Source organism: Pseudophryne corroboree, chromosome 8, assembly GCF_028390025.1.
Source record: "Pseudophryne corroboree isolate aPseCor3 chromosome 8, aPseCor3.hap2, whole genome shotgun sequence".
Lineage (NCBI taxonomy): Eukaryota > Metazoa > Chordata > Amphibia > Anura > Myobatrachidae > Pseudophryne > Pseudophryne corroboree.
Genome location: NC_086451.1, coordinates 201,274,146 through 201,296,746, shown reverse-complemented (window position 1 = coordinate 201,296,746; position 22,601 = coordinate 201,274,146). Strand labels below are relative to the sequence as shown.

The window sequence follows — 22,601 nt, the reverse complement described above, 5'->3', positions numbered from 1 at the left end:
ATGCCTGCCAATCACCGTAAGCCGCCTCATACATCTTCATCAATCGTGGGGCTAAGGCTCTTCGTGCTAGCCTTGCTAGTCCGGCCTGATAATCTGCCAGATATAATCGGGACATTGTAAGTGATCCGCGATGGCGTCAGACACGATCGCTCTAAATCTATCCAATTGAAACCTTGATAGCGCAACTGCGATCTCATTCTCCACCCCAGGTACTATTATTGGGAACAGCTCTAGAAGCAGCATGTTTTTTGTCCACCCCGCTTTCCGCCACGCTTCTGGCCATGGCTGCGCACACCACTCGCCCTTGAAGTAGGCTCCAAAAACAATTGATCCGGAGGCGTCGGTGTGCAACTGCAACTTTGCATTAGGAACTGACTTGGGCAGACACATTCAGACTCCGTTGAGATCGCTTAGAAACCATACGTGCATGTCCTGCCTAAGTTTGCCTGATATGCAGTGGTTGCTCTTTCGAGCCTGTCACAGAAAACCCTTCCCATTGGAATGACCTGCACACAAAATTTAATGACCCCAGCAGCGACTGTATCTGCTTAAGCCTGACTTTTTTTGCCCTGCAGCCTGTTTCTCAGATTTCCTGCTTTTTCTGCTGGCAACCGACAAAACCCTAATTGCGTCAACCTTTATACCCAGGAACGTTAGCCTCGTAGTGGGCCCCTCACTCTTTTCCACAGCTATCCGTACCCCTAGAACCTAAACCAGAGCTTGTGTCGAGAATAAAGCTCTTTGCACACCTGGCTGCCCCTGGGGCCCACTAGAAGGAAGTCGTCCAAATAATGCGGTACTCATTTCTGTCCCATGCCGGCCCTTATGCACCATTCTAGGAATGTACTGAAGTGCTCATAGTATGTGCAAGAAATTGAGCAACCCATGGGTAAACATTTGTCTATGAAATACTGGTCCCCTATTCTAAGTCCCATGGTGGTCATTCCGAGTTGTTCGCTCTGTAAATTTCTTCGCATCGCAGCGATTTTCCGCTTAGTGCGCATGCGCAATGTCCGCACTGCGACTGCGCCAAGTAAATTTGCTAAGAAGTTAGGTATTTTACTCACGGCATTACGAGGTATTTTCTTCGTTCTGGTGACCGGAGTGTGATTGACAGGAAGTGGGTGTTTCTGGGCGGAAACAGGCCGTTTTATGGGTGTGTGCCGAAAAACGCTACAGTTTCTGGGAAAAACGCGGGAGTGGCTGGAGAAACGGAGGACTGTCTGGGCGAACGCTGGGTGTGTTTGTGACGTCAAACCAGGAACGACAAGCACTGAACTGATCGCAGATGCCGAGTAAGTCTGGAGCTACTCAGAAACTGCTAAGAGGTGTGTAATCGCAATTTTGTGAATATTTCGTTCGCAATTTTACTATGCTAAGATTCACTCCCAGTAGGCGGCGGCTTAGCTTGTGCAAAGCTGCTAAAAGCAGCTTGCGAGCGAACAACTCGGAATGACCACCCATGTACCTGAAGGAAGAAAGATAGATGCTGAATCAGACGGAACTTTGCCGGTTCCTACTTTAGTACTACTCCTAATGGGGAGATGCATAGACTATCGCGAGGTGGTAAGGGAAATGGTTCGCACATGCGTCCCAGCTGTATCTCTGCATCCACTTTAGCCCTGACCACCTCTGGAAAGTCTATTGCTGATTTTCGATTTCTCCTAGCCACTGCTGATACTGGCCAAATTAATGGTAATGTTAACCCCTCTTCGAACCCCTTCCCAAAAAGGCCGCCTCCTCTTTGCACGGGTAGCGGACTAGCCAACGAGCTAGGGCATTATTATTGACTGGGGAGAGTGCCTTGCTTAGCGCCTCCTTTCCCCGTGGCTCGATTGCAATTCTTTGTTGGGTGATTTGAGTTACTGCGCATGCATGCGTGCCTACAGCGACAAGTTGTTCATCTGTTGCAAAGTGCGAAATTGAACGCATATCACTTCCTTCTCGCCAAGGCGTTGGCACCTGGCTTTGGCAAAAAGGGCTGCCTGCGTTCTGTTGTTTGCGCCGCCTGGTTGGTGACTTCCAGCCAAACTTCGACGTCTTTTACTCAAAAGCTAATCACTTTCATCCCCTCTTGTTTCTTCCTAAACTTATCATCGTACTGCCTCCACACCCATGCTCTGGCTGTCATGTACATGTTATGTACCATATGCATGTAGCGTAGGATCTTTATAGCCTCGCTCGGCCTTGATTCTATATAGCACGCTGCAAAAACGTACAAACTCTCCGCCCAATGCGCATAATCTCTACGCACATCTTCTGCTGCTGGGCATGCTGCCTTAGCTGCGTCTAAGCTGCGCTTTGCTTCCTCCGTCATTGCAAAGACATCCATAAACCTCCCCTTACGTATTCTGTCTTTCACCTTCGGTCTAACCCCCCTCAAAATTGCTGTGTTGGCGCAGTGCACCATACTATCTTGAGACTCTGCCCCAGTCTCCCTTTGTGGGCTACATGCAAAAGCAGCAAGTATTTACCCTTAACAAAAAAAAATATACATTTATTTGCTCTCCTTGCATGGCAATATGGTTTGTTCCAGACACAAAGAAACTTTTTTCTCTAACGTCCTAGTGGATGCTGGGAACTCCGTAAGGACCATGGGGAATAGCGGGCTCCGAAGGAGGCTGGGCACTCTAGAAAGATTTATGACTACCTGGTGTGCACTGGCTCCTCCCACTATGACCCTCCTCCAAGCCTCAGTTAGATCTTGTGCCCGGCCGAGGTTGGATGCACACTAGGGGCTCTCCTGAGCCCTTAGAAAGAAAGTATAGATTTAGGTTTTTTATTTTCAGTGAGACCTGCTGGCAACAGGCTCACTGCAGCGAGGGACTAAGGGGAGAAGAAGCGAACTCGCCTGCTTGCAGCCAGATTGGGCTTCTTAGGCTACTGGACACCATTAGCTCCAGAGGGATCGACCGCAGGCCCAGTCCTTGGTGTTCGGTCCCGGAGCCGCGCCGCCGTCCCCCTTACAGAGCCAGAAGCAAGAAGAGGTCCGGAAAAACGGCGGCAGAAGACATCAGTCTTCACCAAGGTAGCGCACAGCACTGCAGCTGTGCGCCATTGCTCCTCATGCACACCACACACTCCGGTCACTGATGGGTGCAGGGCGCTGGGGGGGGGGGGGGGGCGCCCTGAGCAGCAATATAAACACCTTGGCTGGCAAAAATACATCACATATAACCCCCAGGGCTATATGGATGTATATTAACCCCTGCCAGATTCCATAAAAATGCGGGAGAAAAGTCCGCGAAAAAGGGGCGGAGCCTATCTCCTCAGCACACTGGCGCCATTTTTCCCTCACAGCTCCGTTGGAGGGAAGCTCCCTGGCTCTCCCCTGCAGTCTACACTACAGAACAGGGTTAAAACAGAGAGGGGGGGCACTAAATTTAGGCGCAGTATAAATTATATAAAAGCAGCTATAGGGGACATAACTCAGTTAGTCCCTGCATTATATAGCGCTCTGGTGTGTGCTGGCATACTCTCACTCTGTCCCCCCAAAGGGCTTTTGTGGGTCCTGTCCTCATTGGAGCATTCCTTGTGTGTGTGCGGTGTGTCGGTACGGCTGTGTCGACATGTTTGATGAGGAGACTTATGTGGAGGCGGAGCTGATGCCGATAAATGAGATGTCGCCCCTGTGGGCCGACACCAGAGTGGATGGATAGGTGGAAGGTATTAACCGACAGTGTCAACTCCTTACATAAAAGGCTGGATGACGTAACAGCTATGGGACAGCCGGCTTCTCAGCCCGCGCCTGCCCAGACGTCTCAAAGGCCATCAACGCTCCCTCAGATGGCAGACACAGATGTCGACACGGAGTCTGACTCCAGTGTCGACGAGGTTGAGACATATACACAATCCACTAGGAACATCCGTTACATGATCCCGGCAATATAAAATGTGTTACACATTTCTGACATTAACCCAAGTACCACTAAAAACAAAGGGTTTTATGTGTGGGGAGAAAAAGCAGGCAGTGGTTTGTTCCCCCATCAAATGAGTGAATGAAGTGTGAAAAAGCGTGGGTTTCCCCGATAAGAAACTGGTAATTTCTAACAAGTTACTGATGGCGTACCCTTTCCCGCCAGAGGATAAGTTACGCTGGGAGATATCCCCTAGGGTGGATAAGGCGCTCACACGTTTGTCAAGGTGGCACTGCCGTCTTAGGATACGGCCACTTTGAAGGTACCTGCTGATAAATAGCAGGAGGCTATCCTGAAGTCTGTAATTACACACTCAGGTACTAGACTGAGACCTGCAGACTGCTGCAGCGTGGTCTGTACCCCTTTCAAACAGGGATACTATTTTGCGAACATAAGACGTCGTCTTATATATGAGGGATGCACAGAGGAATATTTTGCCGGCTGGCATCCTGAATTATTGCAATGTCCATTCTGTCAGGAGGGTATTGGAGACCCGACACTGGACAGGTGATGCTGACTTTAAAAGGCACATAGAGCCTTATAAGGGTGAGGAATTGGTTGGGGATGGTCTCTGGGACCTCGTATCCACAGCAACAGCTGGGATGAAAATATTTTACCTCAGGTTTCCTCACAGCCTAAGAAACGCACTGTATTATCAGGTACAGTCCTTTCGGCTTCAAAAAAGCAGGCGGGTCAAACGAGGGAAGAGGGAAAAAGCTGCACCAGCAGCCAGTCCCCAGAATCAAAATTCTTCCCCTGCTTCCTCTGAGTCCACCGCATGACGCGGGGGCTCCACAGGCGTAGCCAGGTACGGTGGGGGGCCGCCTCAAAAATTTCAGCGATCAGTGGGCTCGCTCACAGGTGGATCCCTGGATCCTTCAAGTAGTATCTCAGGGGTACAAGCTGGAAGTCGAGGCGTCTCCCCCCCGCCGTTTACTCAAATCTGCCTTGCCGACAACTCCCTCAGGCAGGGAGGCTGTGCTAGAGGCAATTCACAAGCTGTATTCCCAGCAGGTGATAGTCAAGGTGCCCCTACTTCAACAAGGACGGGGTTACTATTCCACACTGTTTGTGGTACCGAAACCAGCCGGTTCGGTGAGACCCATTTTAAAATGGAAATCCTTGAACACTTACATAACAAAGTTCAAGATGGAATCGCTCAGGGCGGTTATTGCAAGCCTGGACGAGGGGGATTACATGGTATCCCTGGACATCAAGGATGCTTACCTGCATGTCCCTATTTACCTTCCTCACCAGGAGTACCTCAGATTGTGGTACAGGATTGCCATTACCAATTCCAGACACTACCGTTTGGACTGTCCACGGCACCGAGGGTGTTTACCAAGGTAATGGCAGAAATGATGATACTCCTTCAAAAAAAAAAGGAAGTTTTTATTTATCCCATACTTGGATGATCTCCTTATAAAGGCAAGGTCCAGGGAGCAGTTACTGGTCGGAGTAGCACTATCTCAGGAGGTGCTACAACAGCATGGCTGGATTCTGAACATTCCAAAGTCACAGCTGGTTCCTTCCACTCGCTTACTGTTCCTGGGGATGATTTTGGACACAGAACAGAAAAAAGTGTTTCTCCCGCAGGAGAAAGCCAAGGAGCTGTCATCGGTGCATCGTTGCACACGAGTCCTGGGAAAAATGGTGGCTTCATACGAAGCAATTCCATTCGGCAGGTTCCATGCGAGGACCTTCCCGTGAGACCTCTTAGATAAGTGGTCGGGATCGCATCTTCAAATGCACCAAATGATAACCGTGTCTCCAAGGACCAGGGTGTCTCTACTGTGGTCGGCATACAGGACTGGGTCCTGGTGACCACGGATGCCAGCCTTCAAGGCTGGGGAGCAGTCACACAGGGAAGAAACTTCCAGGGCCTATGGTCAAGTCAGGAGACTTCCCTACATATAAATTCTGGAACTGAGGGCCATTTACAATGCCCTAAGTCAGGCAAGACCCCTGCTTCAAAACCAGCCGGTACTGATACAGTCAGACAACATCACGGCAGTCGCCCATGTGACCCGACAGGGCGGCACAAGAAGCAGGATGGCAATGGCAGAAGCCACAAGGATTCTCCGATGGGCGGAAAATCACGTACTAGCACTGTCAGCAGTGTTCATTCCGGGAGTGGACAACTGGGAAGCAGACTTCCTCAGCAGACACGACCTACACCCGGGAGAGTGGGGACTTCATCCAGAAGTCTTCCTGCTGTTGGTAAACCGTTGGGAAAGGCCACAGGTGGACATGATGGCGTCCCGCCTCAACAAAAAGCTAAAGAGATATTGCGCCAGGTCAAGGGACCCTCAGGCGATAGCTGTGGACGCTCTAGTGACACCGTGGGTGTACCAGTCGGTTTATGTGTTCCCTACTCTGCCTCTTATACCAAAGGTACTGAGAATAATAGGATGGCGAGGAGTAAGAACGATACTCGTGGTTCCGGATTGGCCAAGAAGGGCTTGGTACCCGGAACTTCAGGAAATGATATCAGAGGACCCATGGCCTCTGCCGCTCAGACAGGACCTGCTTCAGCAGGGGCCCTGTCTGTTCCAAGACTTACCGCGGCTGCGTTTGACGGCATGGCGATTGAGCGCCGGATCCTGAAGGAAAAGGGTATTCCGGAAGAAGTCATTCCTGCGCTTATTAAAGCCAGGAAAAATGTTACGGCAAAGCATTATCACCGCATGTGGCGGAAATATGTTGCATGGTGCGAGGCCAAAAAGGCCCCAACAGAGGAATTTCCACTAGGTCGATTTCTACATTTCCTGCAAGCAGGAGTGAATATGGGCCTAAGTCTAGGCTCCATTAAAGTACAGATCTCGGCTCTGTCGATTTTCTTTCAAAAAGAATAAGCTTCAGTACCTGAAGTTCAGGCATTGTGAAAGGAGTGCTGCATATTCAGCCCCCGTTTGTGCCCCCTGTGGCACCTTGGGATCTCAACGTGGTGTTGAGTTTTCTTAAAATCACATTGGTTTGAGCCACTAAAAACCGTGGATCTAAAATATCTCACGTGGAAAGTGGTCATGTTATTGGCCTTGGCTTCAGCCAGGCGAGTGTCAGATTTGGCGGCTTTATCATGTAAAAGCCCTTATCTGATTTTCCATATGGATAGGGCAGAATTGAGGACTCGTCCCCAATTTCTTCCTAAGGTGGTGTCAGCGTTTCACCTGAAACAGCCTTTTGTGGTGCCGGCGGCTACTAGTGAATTGGAGGACTCCAAGTTGCTAGACGTTGTCAGGGCCCTGAAAATATATGTTTCCAGGACGGCTGGAGTCAGAAACTCTGACTCGCTGTTTATCCTGTATGCACCCAACAAGCTGGGTGCTCCTGCTTCTAAGCGGTCTATTGCTCGCTGGATTTGTAGTACAATTCAGCTTGCACATTCTGTGGCAAGCATACCACAGCCAAAATCTGTAAATGCCCATTCCACAAGGAAGGTGGGCTCATCTTGGGCGGCTGCCCGAGGGGTCTCGGCTTTACAACTTTGCCGAGCAGCTACTTGGTCAGGGGCAAACACGTTTGCAAAATTCTACAAATTTGATACCCTGGCTGAGGAGGACCTGGAGTTCTCTCATTCGGTGCTACAGAGTCATCCGCACTCTCCCGCCCGTTTGGGAGCTTTGGTATAATCCCCATGGTCCTTACGGAGTTCCCAGCATCCACTAGGACGTTAGAGAAAATAAGAATTTACTCACCGGTAATTCTATTTCTCGTAGTCCGTAGTGGATGCTGGGCGCCCATCCCAAGTGCGGATTGTCTGCAATACTTGTAAATAGTTATTGTTAACTAAAGGGTTATTGTTGAGCCATCTGTTGAGAGGCTCAGTTGTTTTCATACTGTCAAACTGGATATAGTATCACGAGTTGTACGGTGTGATTGGTGTGGCTGGTAAGAGTCTTACCCGGGATTCTAAATCCTTCCTTATTATGTCTGCTCGTCCGGGCACAGTGTCCTAACTGAGGCTTGGAGGAGGGTCATAGTGGGAGGAGCCAGTGCACACCAGGTAGTCATAAATCTTTCTAGAGTGCCCAGCCTCCTTCGGAGCCCGCTATTCCCCATGGTCCTTACGGAGTTCCCAGCATCCACTACGGACTACGAGAAATAGAATTACCGGTGAGTAAATTCTTATTATTTTTTTTTGCTTTACTTACAAACATTAATCAGACCCATTATCCCTTGGAGGACCTAAATTCAACAAGCTCCAAAAACACTATATTTTCAGAGCTTGACAGCGGAAACCTTCACCATCTTCAGATGGCTCTGATTCTTGCACCTCTCTATCCTCTATCCTTTAGGATCCCTTCACCCCTGTTACTTCGCACATGTACACTAGCAAGTAGTAGTGATAGGGATTGTGAGGAAGATCAGCTGTCTCCGCACCTGTCAGCTTCTGTTATTTCTCTTGGGTCCTAGAGGATGCTGGGGTCCACATTAGTACCATGGGGTATAGACGGGTCCACCAGGAGCCATTGGCACTTTAAGAGTTTGAGAGTGTGGGCTGGCTCCTCCCTCTATGCCCCTCCTACCAGACTCAGTTTAGAAAATGTGCCCGGAGGAGCCGGTCACAGCTATGGGAGCTCTACAGAGCTTCTTTAAAAAAAGTTTTTTTTTAGATTTTATTATTTTACAGGGAGGCTGCTGGCAACAGCCTCCCTGCTTCATGGGACTAAGGGGGGGAGTAGTGTCCGCCCTGCGGGGTCTAAGTCACTATCTCCACTGACAGGACACTGAGCTCCTGAGGGGATTGATCGTTCCCCACAACAGGGGATCGCTCACCCCAGCAGCATGCCGCCACCCCCTTACAGAGCCAGAAGATTGGTGGCGAGTGTGTCACCGACCCCCCTAGCAAGCGGGGGGGCGGGTGTGAAGATGGTGGCAACAGGGTTATGGAGCGCAGTACTAACTGCGCTCTGGAGCTCAGCGGTACATAGCTGTGAGGGGCGCCCTGAGCCAGCACCTACACCCTACACTGGTCACACAGTCTGTCGGGGTCCCAGGATCTCTGCCAGCATAATTCCTCAGGAGCGGGAAGACAGCGCCATTTTGGGAGCGGACCCAGCAGCGTTCAGTGCCATTTTCTTGCCTGCACATCACTGTCAGTGAAGAGAAAGTCCCTCCAGAACAACTCCAGCTATCTCTCACGGTACCAGGGGGTTGTAGAAGTGTGTGTGTGTGGGGGGGGGGGGGGGGGGGGCTGTATACAGGTCGTGTAACCTATTAAGGTGCACAGTTAGCGCTGGTTGGGGGGTTCTCCCTTTACCTAAAAAGCGCTGTGTGTGGGTTGGCTCCAGTCTCTGTGTCTCTCTTGCCATTCTTGGAGGTGAAACTCTGTCTACCCTCCACTGTGTGTGTGGAGTGTCTGTGGTCTCCATTAAGCTATGTCCAGGGACTCTGTGTCATATGCTGCAGAGGATATGTCCTCTCAGAATGATCCCATTCCATGTAATCAGGATTGCACTGTTTTAGCACAGATTCCAGCAAGGGAGCCTGAGTGGTTATCCTCTATCAAATCTATGATTTCTCAGATTTCTACTAGGGTTGCACAGAATGAATCTGCAACTCAGGCTTTACTCTATGGCAGTCTGGCCCAGTTCTGTTACCTAAAGGCCCCCCGCTGTATATTCCCAAAAATGTACTCTTGCACAGATTATGCAAGATGACACAGATACTGACACTGAGGACGGTGATGGGGATGTGCTGCGGGGGGCAGCATCTCTTGCAAAAGGGGTGCAGTTGATGATAGAGGCCATTAGGGATGTGTTGAATATAACTGATACACCACCTGTACAGATTGTGGAGGCTTACTTTACTGAAATTAAGAAAGGCTCGCTAACCTTCCCTGTGTCAAAATAATGAAATGCTATTTTTGAAAAACCATGGGAAAACCCTAAGAAAAAATCAAGATTCCCTAAAAGGGTCCTGGTGGCGTTTCATTTCCCTGTGGATAGAAAAAAATGGGAACACCTGCCCATTGTTGGCGCGTCTGTATCCAGACTCTCAAAAAAAGGTGGTTTTACCTGTTCCAGGATCCACCGCCTTGAAAGAGCCGGCTGATCGTAAAATTGATAATACGCTCAAATCCATGTACACGGCTTCTGGGGCAATACTACGTCCCACTATTGCCAGTGCTCGGATTGCCAAAGCTATAGTAAAGTGGTCAGGCACGTTACTTGAAGACTTGGATACTATGGAGAAATGTGATGTTGAATTGTTTTTACGTAACATTCAGGATTTGGCAGGATTTCTGGTAGAATCCATGAAAGACCTGGGTTCCATGGCTGCTGGAATTTCTTCCATGTCTGTATCAGCTTGTCGAGGACTGTGACTGCGACGTGGTCTGCCGACGCGGAATCCAGGAGAAGTGTGGAGACCCTATCCTACACAGGTCAGGCATTCTTTGGAGAAGCGTTAGATGCGTGGATCTCCATGGCTATGGCAGGTTAGTCACCTTTTCTTCCCTCAGCTGCACCTGCTACAAAGAAACCCTTTTCTTCAACTGCATCACTGCCCTTTCGGGCTGCCAAGCCATGAAAGGCCAGACCGTCCAACACCTTATTTAGGGGAGTCCGGCCCAAATCCAAGAAACCGGCTGCGGCAGGTTCCCAGGAAAAGAAACCTGCTTCAGTTACTCCGAAGTCTTCCGCATGACGGTGGACTGCACGCCCTTGAGGTGGGGCTGGTGGGAGCGAGACTCAGACTTTTCTGTCACGTCTGGGTGTCATCGGGCCTGGATACCTGGGTGCAAGATATTGTGTCCATGCGGTACAGGCTGGAATTTCAAGATCTCTCTCCTCACCAATTCTTCGAATCAGGTTTGCCAGCTTTGCTGGCAGACAGGGCTGTCCTGCAGGCAGCCATCCAGAAGTTGGTGGAGGCACAGGTTATTGTACCGGTCCCTCCTCATCTGCAAAACAAAAGTTACTATTCAAACCTTTTCGTGGTACCGAAACCGGATGGTTCGGCCAGGCCCATTCTGAACCTAAAATCGCTAAATCCCTTTCTGAGGGAGTTCAAGTTCAAAATGGAGTCTCTAAGGGCGGTGATATCAAGTCTGGAAGAGGGGGAATTCCTGTTATCTCTGGATATCAAGGATGCGTACCTCCACATTCCGATTTGGCCGCCACATCAGGCTTATCTCCGGTTCGCACTGGTGGACAGTCACTATCAGTTCCAGGCTCTGCCATTTGGCCTCTCCACAGCACAGGGTTTTCACCAAGGTGATGGCAGAAATGATGGTTCTCCTCCGCAGACAGGGGGTTAACATAATTCCATATCTGGACGATCTGCTGATAAAGGCACCATCCAAGGAGAAGCTGTTACAGTCCATCCTTCTCATGACCCACCTGCTCAGGGAACACGGTTGGATCCTGAATCTTCTAAAATCAAATTTGGAACCAACCAGGAGGTTGTTCTTTCTGGGAATGATCCTCAACATGGAAGTGCAGAGGGTGTTTCTTCCAGAGGAAAAAGCGTTGGTGATACAAACAATGGTCCGGGATGTCCTGAAGCCAGCCCAGATGTTGGTTCATCAGTGCATTTGCCTTCTAGGAAACATGGTGGCCTCTTACAAGGCTCTACAGTATGGGAGGTTTCATACTCGGTCCTTCCAACTGGATCTCATGGACAAGTGGTCGGGATCCCATCTACATATGCACCAGAGGATACGTCTGTCACCAAAGGCCAGGATTTTACTCCTCTGGTGGTTGCAACTACCTTACCTTCTGGAGGGCTGCAGGTTCAGGATTCAGGACTGGATCCTTCTAACCACGGATGCAAGTCTCCGAGGGTGGGGCGCAGTCACTTAAGGGGAGACCTTCCAAGGAAGGTGGTCAAGTCTGGAAGCCGGCTTGCCGTTAAACGTTCTAGAAGTAAGAGCCGTCTACAACGGACTTCTCCACGCGGCCCATCTTCTGAGAAATCCGGCCATTCAAGTGCAGTCGGACAATGTAACGACAGTGGCTTACATCAACCGACAGGGTGGAATCGAAGAGCAGAGCTGCAATGTCAGAGGTAGCAAAAATCATCCTCTGGGCAGAAAAACATGCGTTGGCGGTGTCAGCAATCTTCATTCCGGGAGTAGAAAACTGGGAAGCAGACTTCCTCAGCAGAAACAATCTCCATCCAGGAGAGTGGGGACTCGATCCGGAGGTGTTCACGGAGGTAACAGATATTTGGGGTGTACCTCAAATCGACATGATGGCCTCTCATCTCAACAAGAAGCTTCGGCGATATTGTTTCAGGTCAAGGGACCCACAAGCAGTGGCGGTGGACGCCCTGGTGACTCCATGGGTTTTCCAGTTGGTGTACGTGTTTGCACCACTCCCACTCATTCCAAGAGTGCTAAAGCTCATAAGGAGAACAAGGGTTCAAGCGATCCTCATTGCTCCAGACTGGCCAAGAAGGTCTTGGTACGTGGATCTTCTGGATCTCCTGCTAGAAGAGCCGAGGCCTTTTCAATCTCGGGAGGACCTGCTGCAGCACGGACCGTTCGCCTATCAAGACCTTACCGTGGCTGCATTTGACAGCATGGAGGTTGAACGCCAGATACTAACTCGGAAGGGCATTCTGAACAAGGTTATTCCTACCCTTATACAGGCTAGGAAAGGAGTTATGTCTAAACATTACCATCGCATTTGGAAAAAATATGTATATTGGTGTGAGTCCAAGATGCTTCTTACGGTGGAGTTTTAACTGGGACGTTTTCTCCTCTTCCTGCAAGCAGGTGTGGATATGGGCCTGAGGTTGGGGTCCATAAAGGTCCAAATTTTGTCCCTATCCATTTTCTTCCAGAAACAGTTGTCTGCCCACCCGGAGGTTCAGACTTTTTTGAAGGGCGTTCTCCACATCCAACCTCCCTTTGTGCCGCCTACGTCAACCTGGGATCTTAACGTGCTGTTGCAGTTCCTTCAGTCGGACTGGTTTAAGACTCTACAGGAGGTTGAGGTCAAGTTTCTCACGTGGAAGGCTGTCACTTTGTTGGCCTTAGCTTCTGCTAGACGTGTGTCGGAGTTGGGGGCTTTGTCCTGTAGAAGCCATACTTGATCTTCCATAAAGATCAGGCTGAGCTTCGGACATGTCAGCAGTTTCTTCTGAAGGTTGTGTCGGCATTTCATATCAACCAACCTATTGTGGTACCAGTTGCTTCTGACACCTCAATTTCATCAAAGTCCTTGGATGTTGTAAGGGCTCTGAAAACCTATGTGAAGAGGACTGCTCGTCACAGAAAATCGGACTCTCTGTCCTGTATGATCCCAAGAAACTTGGGTGTCCTGCTTCTAAGCAGACAATCTCTCGCTGGATCAGGTTCACTATCCAGCATGCGTATTCTATGGCAGGATTGCCATATCCTACATCTGTTAAGGCCCACTCTACTCATAAGGTGGGTTCTTCCTGGGTGGCTGCCGGGGTGTCTCGGCTTTACAGCTTTGCCGAGCGGCTACTTAGTCCGGGTCGAACACATTTGCAAAGTTCTACAAGTTCGATACTTTGGCCACTGAGGACCTGAAATTTGGTCAATCAGTTCTGCAGGAGCCTCCGCGCTCTCCCTCCCGTTCTGGGAGCTTTGGTACATCCCCATGGTACTAATGTGGACCCCAGCATCCTCTAGGACATAAGAGAAAATAGGATTTTGGTTACCTACCGATAAATCCTTTTCTCATAGTCCGTAGAGGATGCTGGGTGCCCGCCCAGCGCTTTGTTTTCCTGCTATCGTTATTTGGATCAGTACAACTTCAGTTTAGTTGAGTACTGCATTGTTACTTGGTAAGTAATGTTTCAGCGGTTGCTGCGTTTCAACCTAGTTAGCTTGATGTGCCTTGTATGTGTGAGCTGGTGTGAATCTCGCCACTATCTGTGTGAAATCCTTCACTCGAAGATGTCCGTCTCCTCATGCACAGTTTCTAGACTGAGTCTGGTAGGAGGGGCATAGAGGGAGGAGCCAGCCCACACTCTCAAACCCTTAAAGTGCCAATGGCTCGTGGTGGACCAGTCTATACCCCATGGTACTGATATGGATCCCAGCATCCTCTACGGACTACGAGAAAAGGATTTACCAGTAGGTAACCAAAATCCTATTTTCCAAGACTGTGTAAGATGAAATTTATAAGCTGATTGGTTACTTTATCTCTTACCAAGGCTTTTACATCTTTCCCTCAAGAAGAGCAGTATCAAGCCTTAAAGAAAGATAAAATGGACAAGTTGTCTAATCATCCAATCAGCTTCTGTCATTTATCTAGCACAGACAATGAAACAATGGTTAGATTTGTTGCTTTGGACAACTTCTACACCTACCCCCATAATCTTTCTACTATATGATTGCATTGTCATATATAGGTTCTCCATTGATACGGGTTATCAAATTGCATATGTAAGAAAGTCTCTCTCCATGATGACATGCTCAAGCTTCAGTAAATAACCAAATTTCTAACAACTGCAATTGGAAGACATTTTTAGAGTGGACCATGGGGGTAATTCCAAGTTGATTGCAGCAGGAAATTTTTTAGCAGTTGGGCAAAAACGTGCACTTCAGGGGGGGCAGATATAACATTTGCAGAGAGAGTTAGATTTGGGTGGGTTATTTTATTTCTGTGCAGGGTAAATACTGGCTGCTTTATCTTTACACTGCAATTTAGATTGCAGATTGAACTCACCACACCCAAATCTATCTCTCTCTGCACATGTTATATCTGCCTCCCCTGCAGTGCACATGGTTTTGCCCAACTGCTAAAAAAATTCCTGCTGCGATCAACTTGGAATTACCCCCCATGAGAGCTCACTTGCTGCAGTTAAAGCTGCCAACAGGCCTGCACTCCAAAGGATTACTACTGCCATCATTCTGTTTAAAGAACGTCCCCAAATTGGCTTAAACATTTCAGATGACTGCAGTTGATAAATATGAAAAGACAGCTTGAAAATAACGAACACAAGTTTAATGTAATTTGAGGGCAGTTCCAACTTGAGACATGGTTTTATCTGTCAAGGTCTGCTAGCACTTGTATTGTATGGCTTTCTTACTGTGTCTAACGCATCTGGCACAGAGACTGCTTGAAATCAGAGCATATAAGTGGCTTAACAGCAAGAAGTAATAGACACCGTGGGTTCCGACGTATAGTTTATTGATACCAGTTATTTATATAGAGCAGACATACTCTGTAGCACTTTACAGAGAATATTTGCCCATTCACATCAGTCCTTGTCCCAGGGGAGCTTACAGTCTATGAACCCCACTGCATACATATACTAGGAATCATTTGTTTGTCCGTTGACAATTAGCCAAGCTTAATATTTTTTGCACGGGGCAAAATACAAACGCCACACAGCTGCTGCCATGGTGGGAATTTAACCCAAATCTCAGTGCTGTGAGGTATTAATGTTACCCATTACACCATCCATGCTGCATGCAGTTTTTAAGACAGCTGTTGCATTTTTTTTAAGTTGTGCATACCCATGTACCTACCGACAATTCAGTCATACACACCTCAATCACCTCTCCATTTGTGGCTGATTGAGTGTAACAGAGTGGTAATGGGCATTCACATGTAGGCTACATTTAGCAAGGGCATGTCAAACGCATGTAGACAGAGTTGTATGCTATGCTGACTGGTATGTACACACAGATCCTTCTGATTTCAGATAGGTGGGTATCTCACACCAAGGATAGGGCTGTTACACACTGCTAAAGATAATGGCTATGGAACCAGGATGGCAGTGCAGACACACAGATGTTTGGAATCAGCATATGGGAGAACATTGGCAGTTAGTTCTGTGCACAGAAAGCGTGTAATTACTTGTGTTCAGCTCTCCTTTAGCCACTGTGTTGTATGCTTACACTTGTTATGGAGTGAGGAGTTGAGCGAGACCGTTTTGCAATATGTATGAAGTTAGCATACTAAGCATATTGCTTTGTTCTTTGATAACCTTACCAAATGCCTTTTGCCATGTAACAATTTTTATGGACATTTTTATATTTGAGAATCACATTAAAACAAATGGAATATAAAGTATAAAGGGAACTGTATGTTCACTTAACCGCCATTTCACCTTACAATTTATACATAGGATTAACAAACAGTTAAAAAGCTCTGTGCAGAATCTTGTACAAATAAGAAACTAACATTCTGACCTTGGTAAATTTACCACTTCATTTCTAACCTGAACCAAGGACATATAAAATATATTCATATTGGCTGATATAGAGAAATCAAGATAAATGGGGAGATGATTGACAGAATAGCAGGGAAACTAACTGTGCAGATAAATAATCAGCAGTGGCCACTATGCTAAAGAATATGGGGTTACTCTGTAAATTAGGCAAAGCCCTAATGTGTATGACACATCTGAATGTTATCTGCTCTGTGATACATGTGCATATTTTTTGATATTACTATTTCTCTCTGATTTGTAGCAAACTCTGGAGTCAAACCTCACCAGTCTAGACAAGCACAGCACTGAACTTGAAACTCAGATGGCAAAACTCATTCAAATCTGCCAGCAGGTTGAGGTAAGGATCCCTTCATTAATTGATGTTTATTTATAGACCCATTAAACAAAACAAATCTACATGACTGAAGACTATTTAAAGGTAAATAAAACCTATTTGTATATGGAGAAACTGTTTGTATCTGTTATTAGCAGAGATGTGTGCTATAGGTTCCAAAACTGCCAACAGATTCAGGAGTGGCACACACAGATGTGTCTTCTTACACCCAGTCTCAATATGCCATGTAGCACAAATTGCGTGGCGTAAGTGAGCCGCCAGGTCTTGGTCAACTCTGCTAATGTTGGGCGTCTTTGTTGACAAAAATGTGTCTTAGTCTCAACACAATGTGGCTATTATGCATGAAGAGACTGTGCTGATTAATGTGATATAAGATACTTGTATATTGTGTGTTACTGAGTATATGGAGCAGAACAGAACTTGCACTGGAAAAAAGATGCGGCTGCTACATTGTAGCACTTCTAATACAGATTCAGAGACTCATTGGCACACAGATATACAAGTGTCATATTAATTAGCACCGTGTCCTCGTGCATCCTAGTCATATTGTATTGTGAATCAGATGCATTTTCTGCAAAAAAAGATACCCGATGCTAGAACATTATCTCGCGACATGGCGTGCCAAGAGGGGGCTTTTTGGCTTGACTGCAGCAAAGATGTATGAGGACACATATGTATTAGTATTTTGGCAGTATAACCATTTTTTTTTTATTTACACATGTTCTATTTATTCACTTTGTTCTGTTACCCATAAAGGGTACATCATTTAATTTACAAATACCTTACCCCACCTATTCAGTAAATCCCTTCCGATAATGTTTACAGTTAAGGAGGTATACATTTCCATTACTTATCATGCGTTTACTTATTTAACTATAGGACAGAGGAATGTGTCACACTCCTCACATTCCTCCGTCCACGGTGTGATTTTTTGCCGCCTCATCCTCCAGTATACAGTGTCACAGAGGAAATAACCTACACGGAAAAGAAACCTTTATGTGCTTTCTATCTTCCATTTTCAAGTAAGTATATACGTAAGGATCCATTACCGTATCTTCACGGCATTACTTTGGGTGACCCTATAAGAAGGTGGACGTCTTATTTCTCTTTTGGGACCATCTTCATCACCTAGTTCTCCCTTAACACAGTGGAAAGAACTTTTATGCTCATACAGGATTACACTATTGTATTTTTTGTTTCTTTTTCATGTACAATATGACATCGCTGTGAGGACCGTTTAAAACAAGGGGACATTTGGAGCGCAGAAAGTGAGATTGTATTTTTCTGTTACATATTGTCTTTGTAGGTTGGTGACCTATCTATACTGTCCACTGCTGCTCCAATTTGCAGCGCCTTAGGATGAATTTTTTTTTTTTGTATTATTTTTTTTGTATTATTTAACTATAACCTATTATAATTTATGATAAAAGAAGGATGCCTGTTAGTTGGGAGCAAGGAAACTTATACACTACATCCTCTGCAATGAATTGTCCTAGATCAGGGGTGGGGAACCTTTTTTCTGCCAAGGGCCATTTGGATATTTATAAAATCCTTCGGGGGCATACAGTCAGTAGTTATGCCCCCAGTAGATATTCCCCCATAGATATGCCCCCTGTAGTTATACCCCATGTAGTTATGTCCCCAGAAGTTATGCCCCAGTATATATGCCCCCAGTATTTATGCCCCAGTACATATGCCCCCAGTAGTTATGCCCCCTATCAGTAGTTATGCCCCATTAAATATGTCCCCTGTAGTTATGCCCCATTAGGCATGCCCCCAGTCAGTTGTTATGCCCCATTAGATATGCCCCCAGTCACTTGTCATGCCCCATTAGATATGCCCCCTGTAGTTATGCCCATTAGATATGCCCCTGTAGTTATGCCCCACTAGATATGCCTCCTGTAGTTATGCCCCATTAGATATGCCCCCTAGTTGCGCCACTTACATACACACATGGCCGCCCACTCCTCGGAACTATGGGAGAGACGTCATGACATCTCTTCCATAAAGCCACACAGCCGTACACGTACACTGCCTGAGCAAAATAAATAACTATTATAGGAGGGTTATAAACAGGTTAATTTTAGTACAGATTTTTATTACATAGACTTGTACACATAATTATATATATTGTAAGTTTTGGAATGTTCATATAACTTTTTTTCAACCTTATAAAGGAATATTTTATTTAAAAAAAATATTAAAATAATAGGTTTTCGGAAAGTGAAATGAAAGGCTATGAAGTCCTTGAGTAAGAGAAGGGGCTAAATGTAATAGTGTAATAGGGTTCAAATTCCCAAAAAGTGCAGATTAACACTTAAATTGCACTTTTTTAGAATTTGCACATGTAATAAGCTGCGACAACATGCAAACTCACGTTTCTCGCATTTCCACAACCCACATGGCCCAAACTTGCATCCAGATGTTTTGCCATTGTAATAATGCCAAACTGTAATAGGGTGCACGTTGTAAACTCACACAAAATTAGTAAGAAAAAAATCGCAAAAAAAAAAAAAGACCAGCTTTTGATAGGGGAGTTCAATGTAACACTTAACTGAAAAATTATACCAAAAAATAAATAAATATATATATATATATATATATATATATATTGTAAAGGGTAGTCCACACAGAACAAAATTCTTAGTAATTGATTTCAATCAGACTTATCCCATACCAATTATTCTAAATCATAAAGAAATGTCTTATCACTTTCATAGTATTTCTAGGAGAAGGTGCTCCCTGGAATATATTAATCATATACTGTATCAGAAAAGTATTCCAATTTGGGGCACTCATAGGACTGATTGTGCACATTTGATGTATACAATTATGAATATATTAATGCAGTAGAGCTCCCCCAATTTTTTTTTAATACAATCTTTATTTGTCTGTTTAAAATACTTTTATTAAAGGTTGCAAAGTATTGTGAAAAAGTGTTATTAAAGTGATATCGTGAAAATCAAAATAAAGAAAAAAGAAAAAAACACATACTGTACTAGTTTCAAGTCTTATTTTCCAATTAACTGTTTGTACAGAATAATTGGTTATCCTCAATATTGATAGGTCTTGCCATATTCAATTATACTAGCCAAAACCTTATTCCATATAGCCTCATGACAAGATTGTTATCTGTAAATGTTATTAGTATTTTCCTAAGTGTTACTGATTTGCACCATATTAGTATATTGGGTATATATATTCTCCAGTAGGTAAATCTAATTATGATTAATTCAATTCACACTGACATATATTACATGAGATGTTTTTTTAGACATTTATTGGAGATTTTTATGCTCTTACCATACAGACTGTATTCTGATACATGTGTCTAAACAAAGTGTTACATAACCGATACAAAGTATCATTCTAGTTGTCTACAATAATTCATTCTTGTATTGTAACACTATGCTGTCCCAAAATAATCACTGAACCATCCATATGTCGTACAGGTCCCAGCAAAATGCTCACATTCATAGGGACACCTATATGGGAGTACATAGGATGCTCAGATACACAAGGTCGCTACATATTGTTTCTTATGGACAATGTGATAGTTTAATGAAGCAATATATATTTATTCTCCAACTTTTTCAATGTCCTGCACTCTCATAGTGTTTAAATAATTTTTGTATATAATATATAACAGGTACCTTATACTTATGACATATACTATCCACCTGTATATTTTGTATCAAATCAGATTATTTGGGTGGATTGTATATTGTCATATAATGGAAATAAGGCCTTTTTCTCTAACGTCCTAAGTGGATGCTGGGGACTCCGTAAGGACCATGGGGAATAGCGGCTCCGCAGGAGACTGGGCACATCTAAAGAAAGCTTTAGGACTAACTGGTGTGCACTGGCTCCTCCCCCTATGACCCTCCTCCAAGCCTCAGTTAGATTTCTGTGCCCGACGAGAAGGGTGCACACTAGGGGCTCTCCTGAGCTTCTTAGTGAAAGTTTTAGTTTAGGTTTGTTATTTTCAGTGAGACCTGCTGGCAACAGGCTCACTGCATCGAGGGACTAAGGGGAGAAGAAGCGAACTCACCTGCGTGCAGAGTGGATTGGGCTTCTTGGCTACTGGACATTAGCTCCAGAGGGACGATCACAGGTCCAGCCTGGATGGATGGGTCCCGGAGCCGCGCCGCCGGCCCCCTTACAGAGCCAGAAGAGCGAAGAGGTCCGGGAAAATCGGCGGCAGAAGACGTTCCTGTCTTCAATAAGGTAGCGCAAAGCACTGCAGCTGTGCGCCATTGCTCTCAGCACACTTCATACTCCGGTCACTGAGGGTGCAGGGCGCTGGGGGGGGGCGCCCTGAGACGCAATAAAACATTACAGAAATACCTTACATGGCAAAAAATGCATCACATATAGCTCCTGGGCTATATGGATGCATTTAACCCCTGCCAGAATATACAAAAAACCGGGAGATAAGGCCGCCAAAAAGGGGGCGGAGCCTATCTCCTCAGCACACTGGCGCCATTTTCCCTCACAGCTCAGTTGGAGGGAAGCTCCCTGGCTCTTCCCTGCAGACAGAAAGGGTTAAAAAAAGAAAGGGGGGCACTAATTAGGCGCAGTATTAAAACATACAGCAGCTATAAGGGGAAAAACACTTATATAAGGTTATCCCTGTATATATATAGCGCTCTGGTGTGTGCTGGCATACTCTCCCTCTGTCTCCCCAAAGGGCTAGTGGGGTCCTGTCCTCTATCAGAGCATTCCCTGTGTGTGTGCTGTGTGTCGGTACGTTTGTGTCGACATGTATGAGGAGAAAAATGATGTGGAGACGGAGCAGAGTGTCTGTAACAGTGATGTCACCCCCTAGGGGGTCGACACCTGAGTGGATGTACTGTTGAAAATTACGTGACAGTGTCAGCTCTATATAAAAAAACAGTGGTTGACATGAGACAGCCGGCTACTCAGCTTGTGCCTGTCCAGACGTCTCATAGGCCGTCAGGGGCTCTAAAGCGGCCGTTACCTCAGATGGCAGATACAGACGCCGACATGGATACTGACTCCTGTGTCGACGGTGAAGAGACAACCGTGATTTCCAGTAAGGCCACACGTTACATGATTGAGACAATGGAAAATGTTTTTATACATTTCTGATAATACGAGTACCACCAAAAAAGGGGTATTTTGTTCGGTGAGGGAAAAACTACATGTAGTTTTCCTGAATCTGAGAAATAAAATGAGGTGTGTGATGATGCGTGGGTTTCCCCCCGATAACAATTAATAATTTCTTAAAAAGTATTGGCTGCATACCCTTTCCCGCCAGAGGTTAGGATGCATTGGGAAACACCCCCTAGGGGGGATAAGGCGCTCACACGCTTGTAAGAACAAGGGCTCTACCCTCTCATGAGATGGCCGCCCTTAAGGATCCTGCTGATAGAAAGCAGGAGGGTATCCAAAAAAGGTATTTACACACATACTGGTGTTATACTGCGACCAGCTATCGCCTCAGCCTGGAGGTGCAGTGCTGGGTTGGCATGGTCGGATTCCCTGACTGGAAATATTGATATCCTAGATAAGGATAGTATATTATTGCCTATAGAGCATTTAAAAGATGCATTTCTATATATGCATGATGCACAGCGGAATAATTGCCGACTGGCATCAAGTATAAGTGCGTTGTCCAATTCTACCAGTAAAATGGTCAGGTGATGCGGATTCCAAACGGCATTTGGAAGTATTGCCTTTGAAAGGGGACATTTGGGGTCGGTCTTTTAGACCTGGTGGCCACGGCAACAGCTGGGAAATCCACGTTTGTACCCCAGGTCGCCTCTCAAAATAAGACGCCGTATTATCAGGCGCAGTCCTTTGTTGGCAAGCGGACAAAAGGTTCCTCTTTTCTGCTCGTGACAGAGGGAGAGGAAAAAGGCTGCAGAGATCAGCCAGTTCCCAGGAACAGAAACCCCTTCCCGCCTCTGCCAAGCCCTCAGTATGACGCTAGGGCTTTACAAGCTCAGGCACGGTGGGGGCCCGTTCTCAATGAATTTCAGTGCGCAGTGGGCTCACTCGCAAGTAGACCCCTGGATCCTTCAGGTAATATCTCAGGGGTACATATTGGAATTCGAGACGTCTCCCCCTCGCCGTTTCCAAAAGTCGACTTTACCGACGTCTCCCTCTGACAGGGAGGCAGTTTTGGAAGCCATTCACAAGCTGTATTCCCAGCAGGTGAT

The 22,601-nt window shown here is 46.3% G+C and overlaps 1 protein-coding gene across 2 annotated transcripts in view; it reads left to right on the top strand.

The window, feature by feature from the left end:
• The window catches only part of MID2 (midline 2), a 907,753-nt gene that overhangs the window by 229,773 nt on the left and 655,379 nt on the right, over positions 1–22,601 (top strand). For both annotated transcript variants that reach the window (XM_063937060.1, XM_063937059.1), the window contains exon 3: positions 16,324–16,419. In XM_063937060.1, the coding sequence (XP_063793130.1) occupies positions 16,324–16,419 (96 nt within the window). The remainder of the gene's footprint in view (positions 1–16,323; positions 16,420–22,601) is intronic.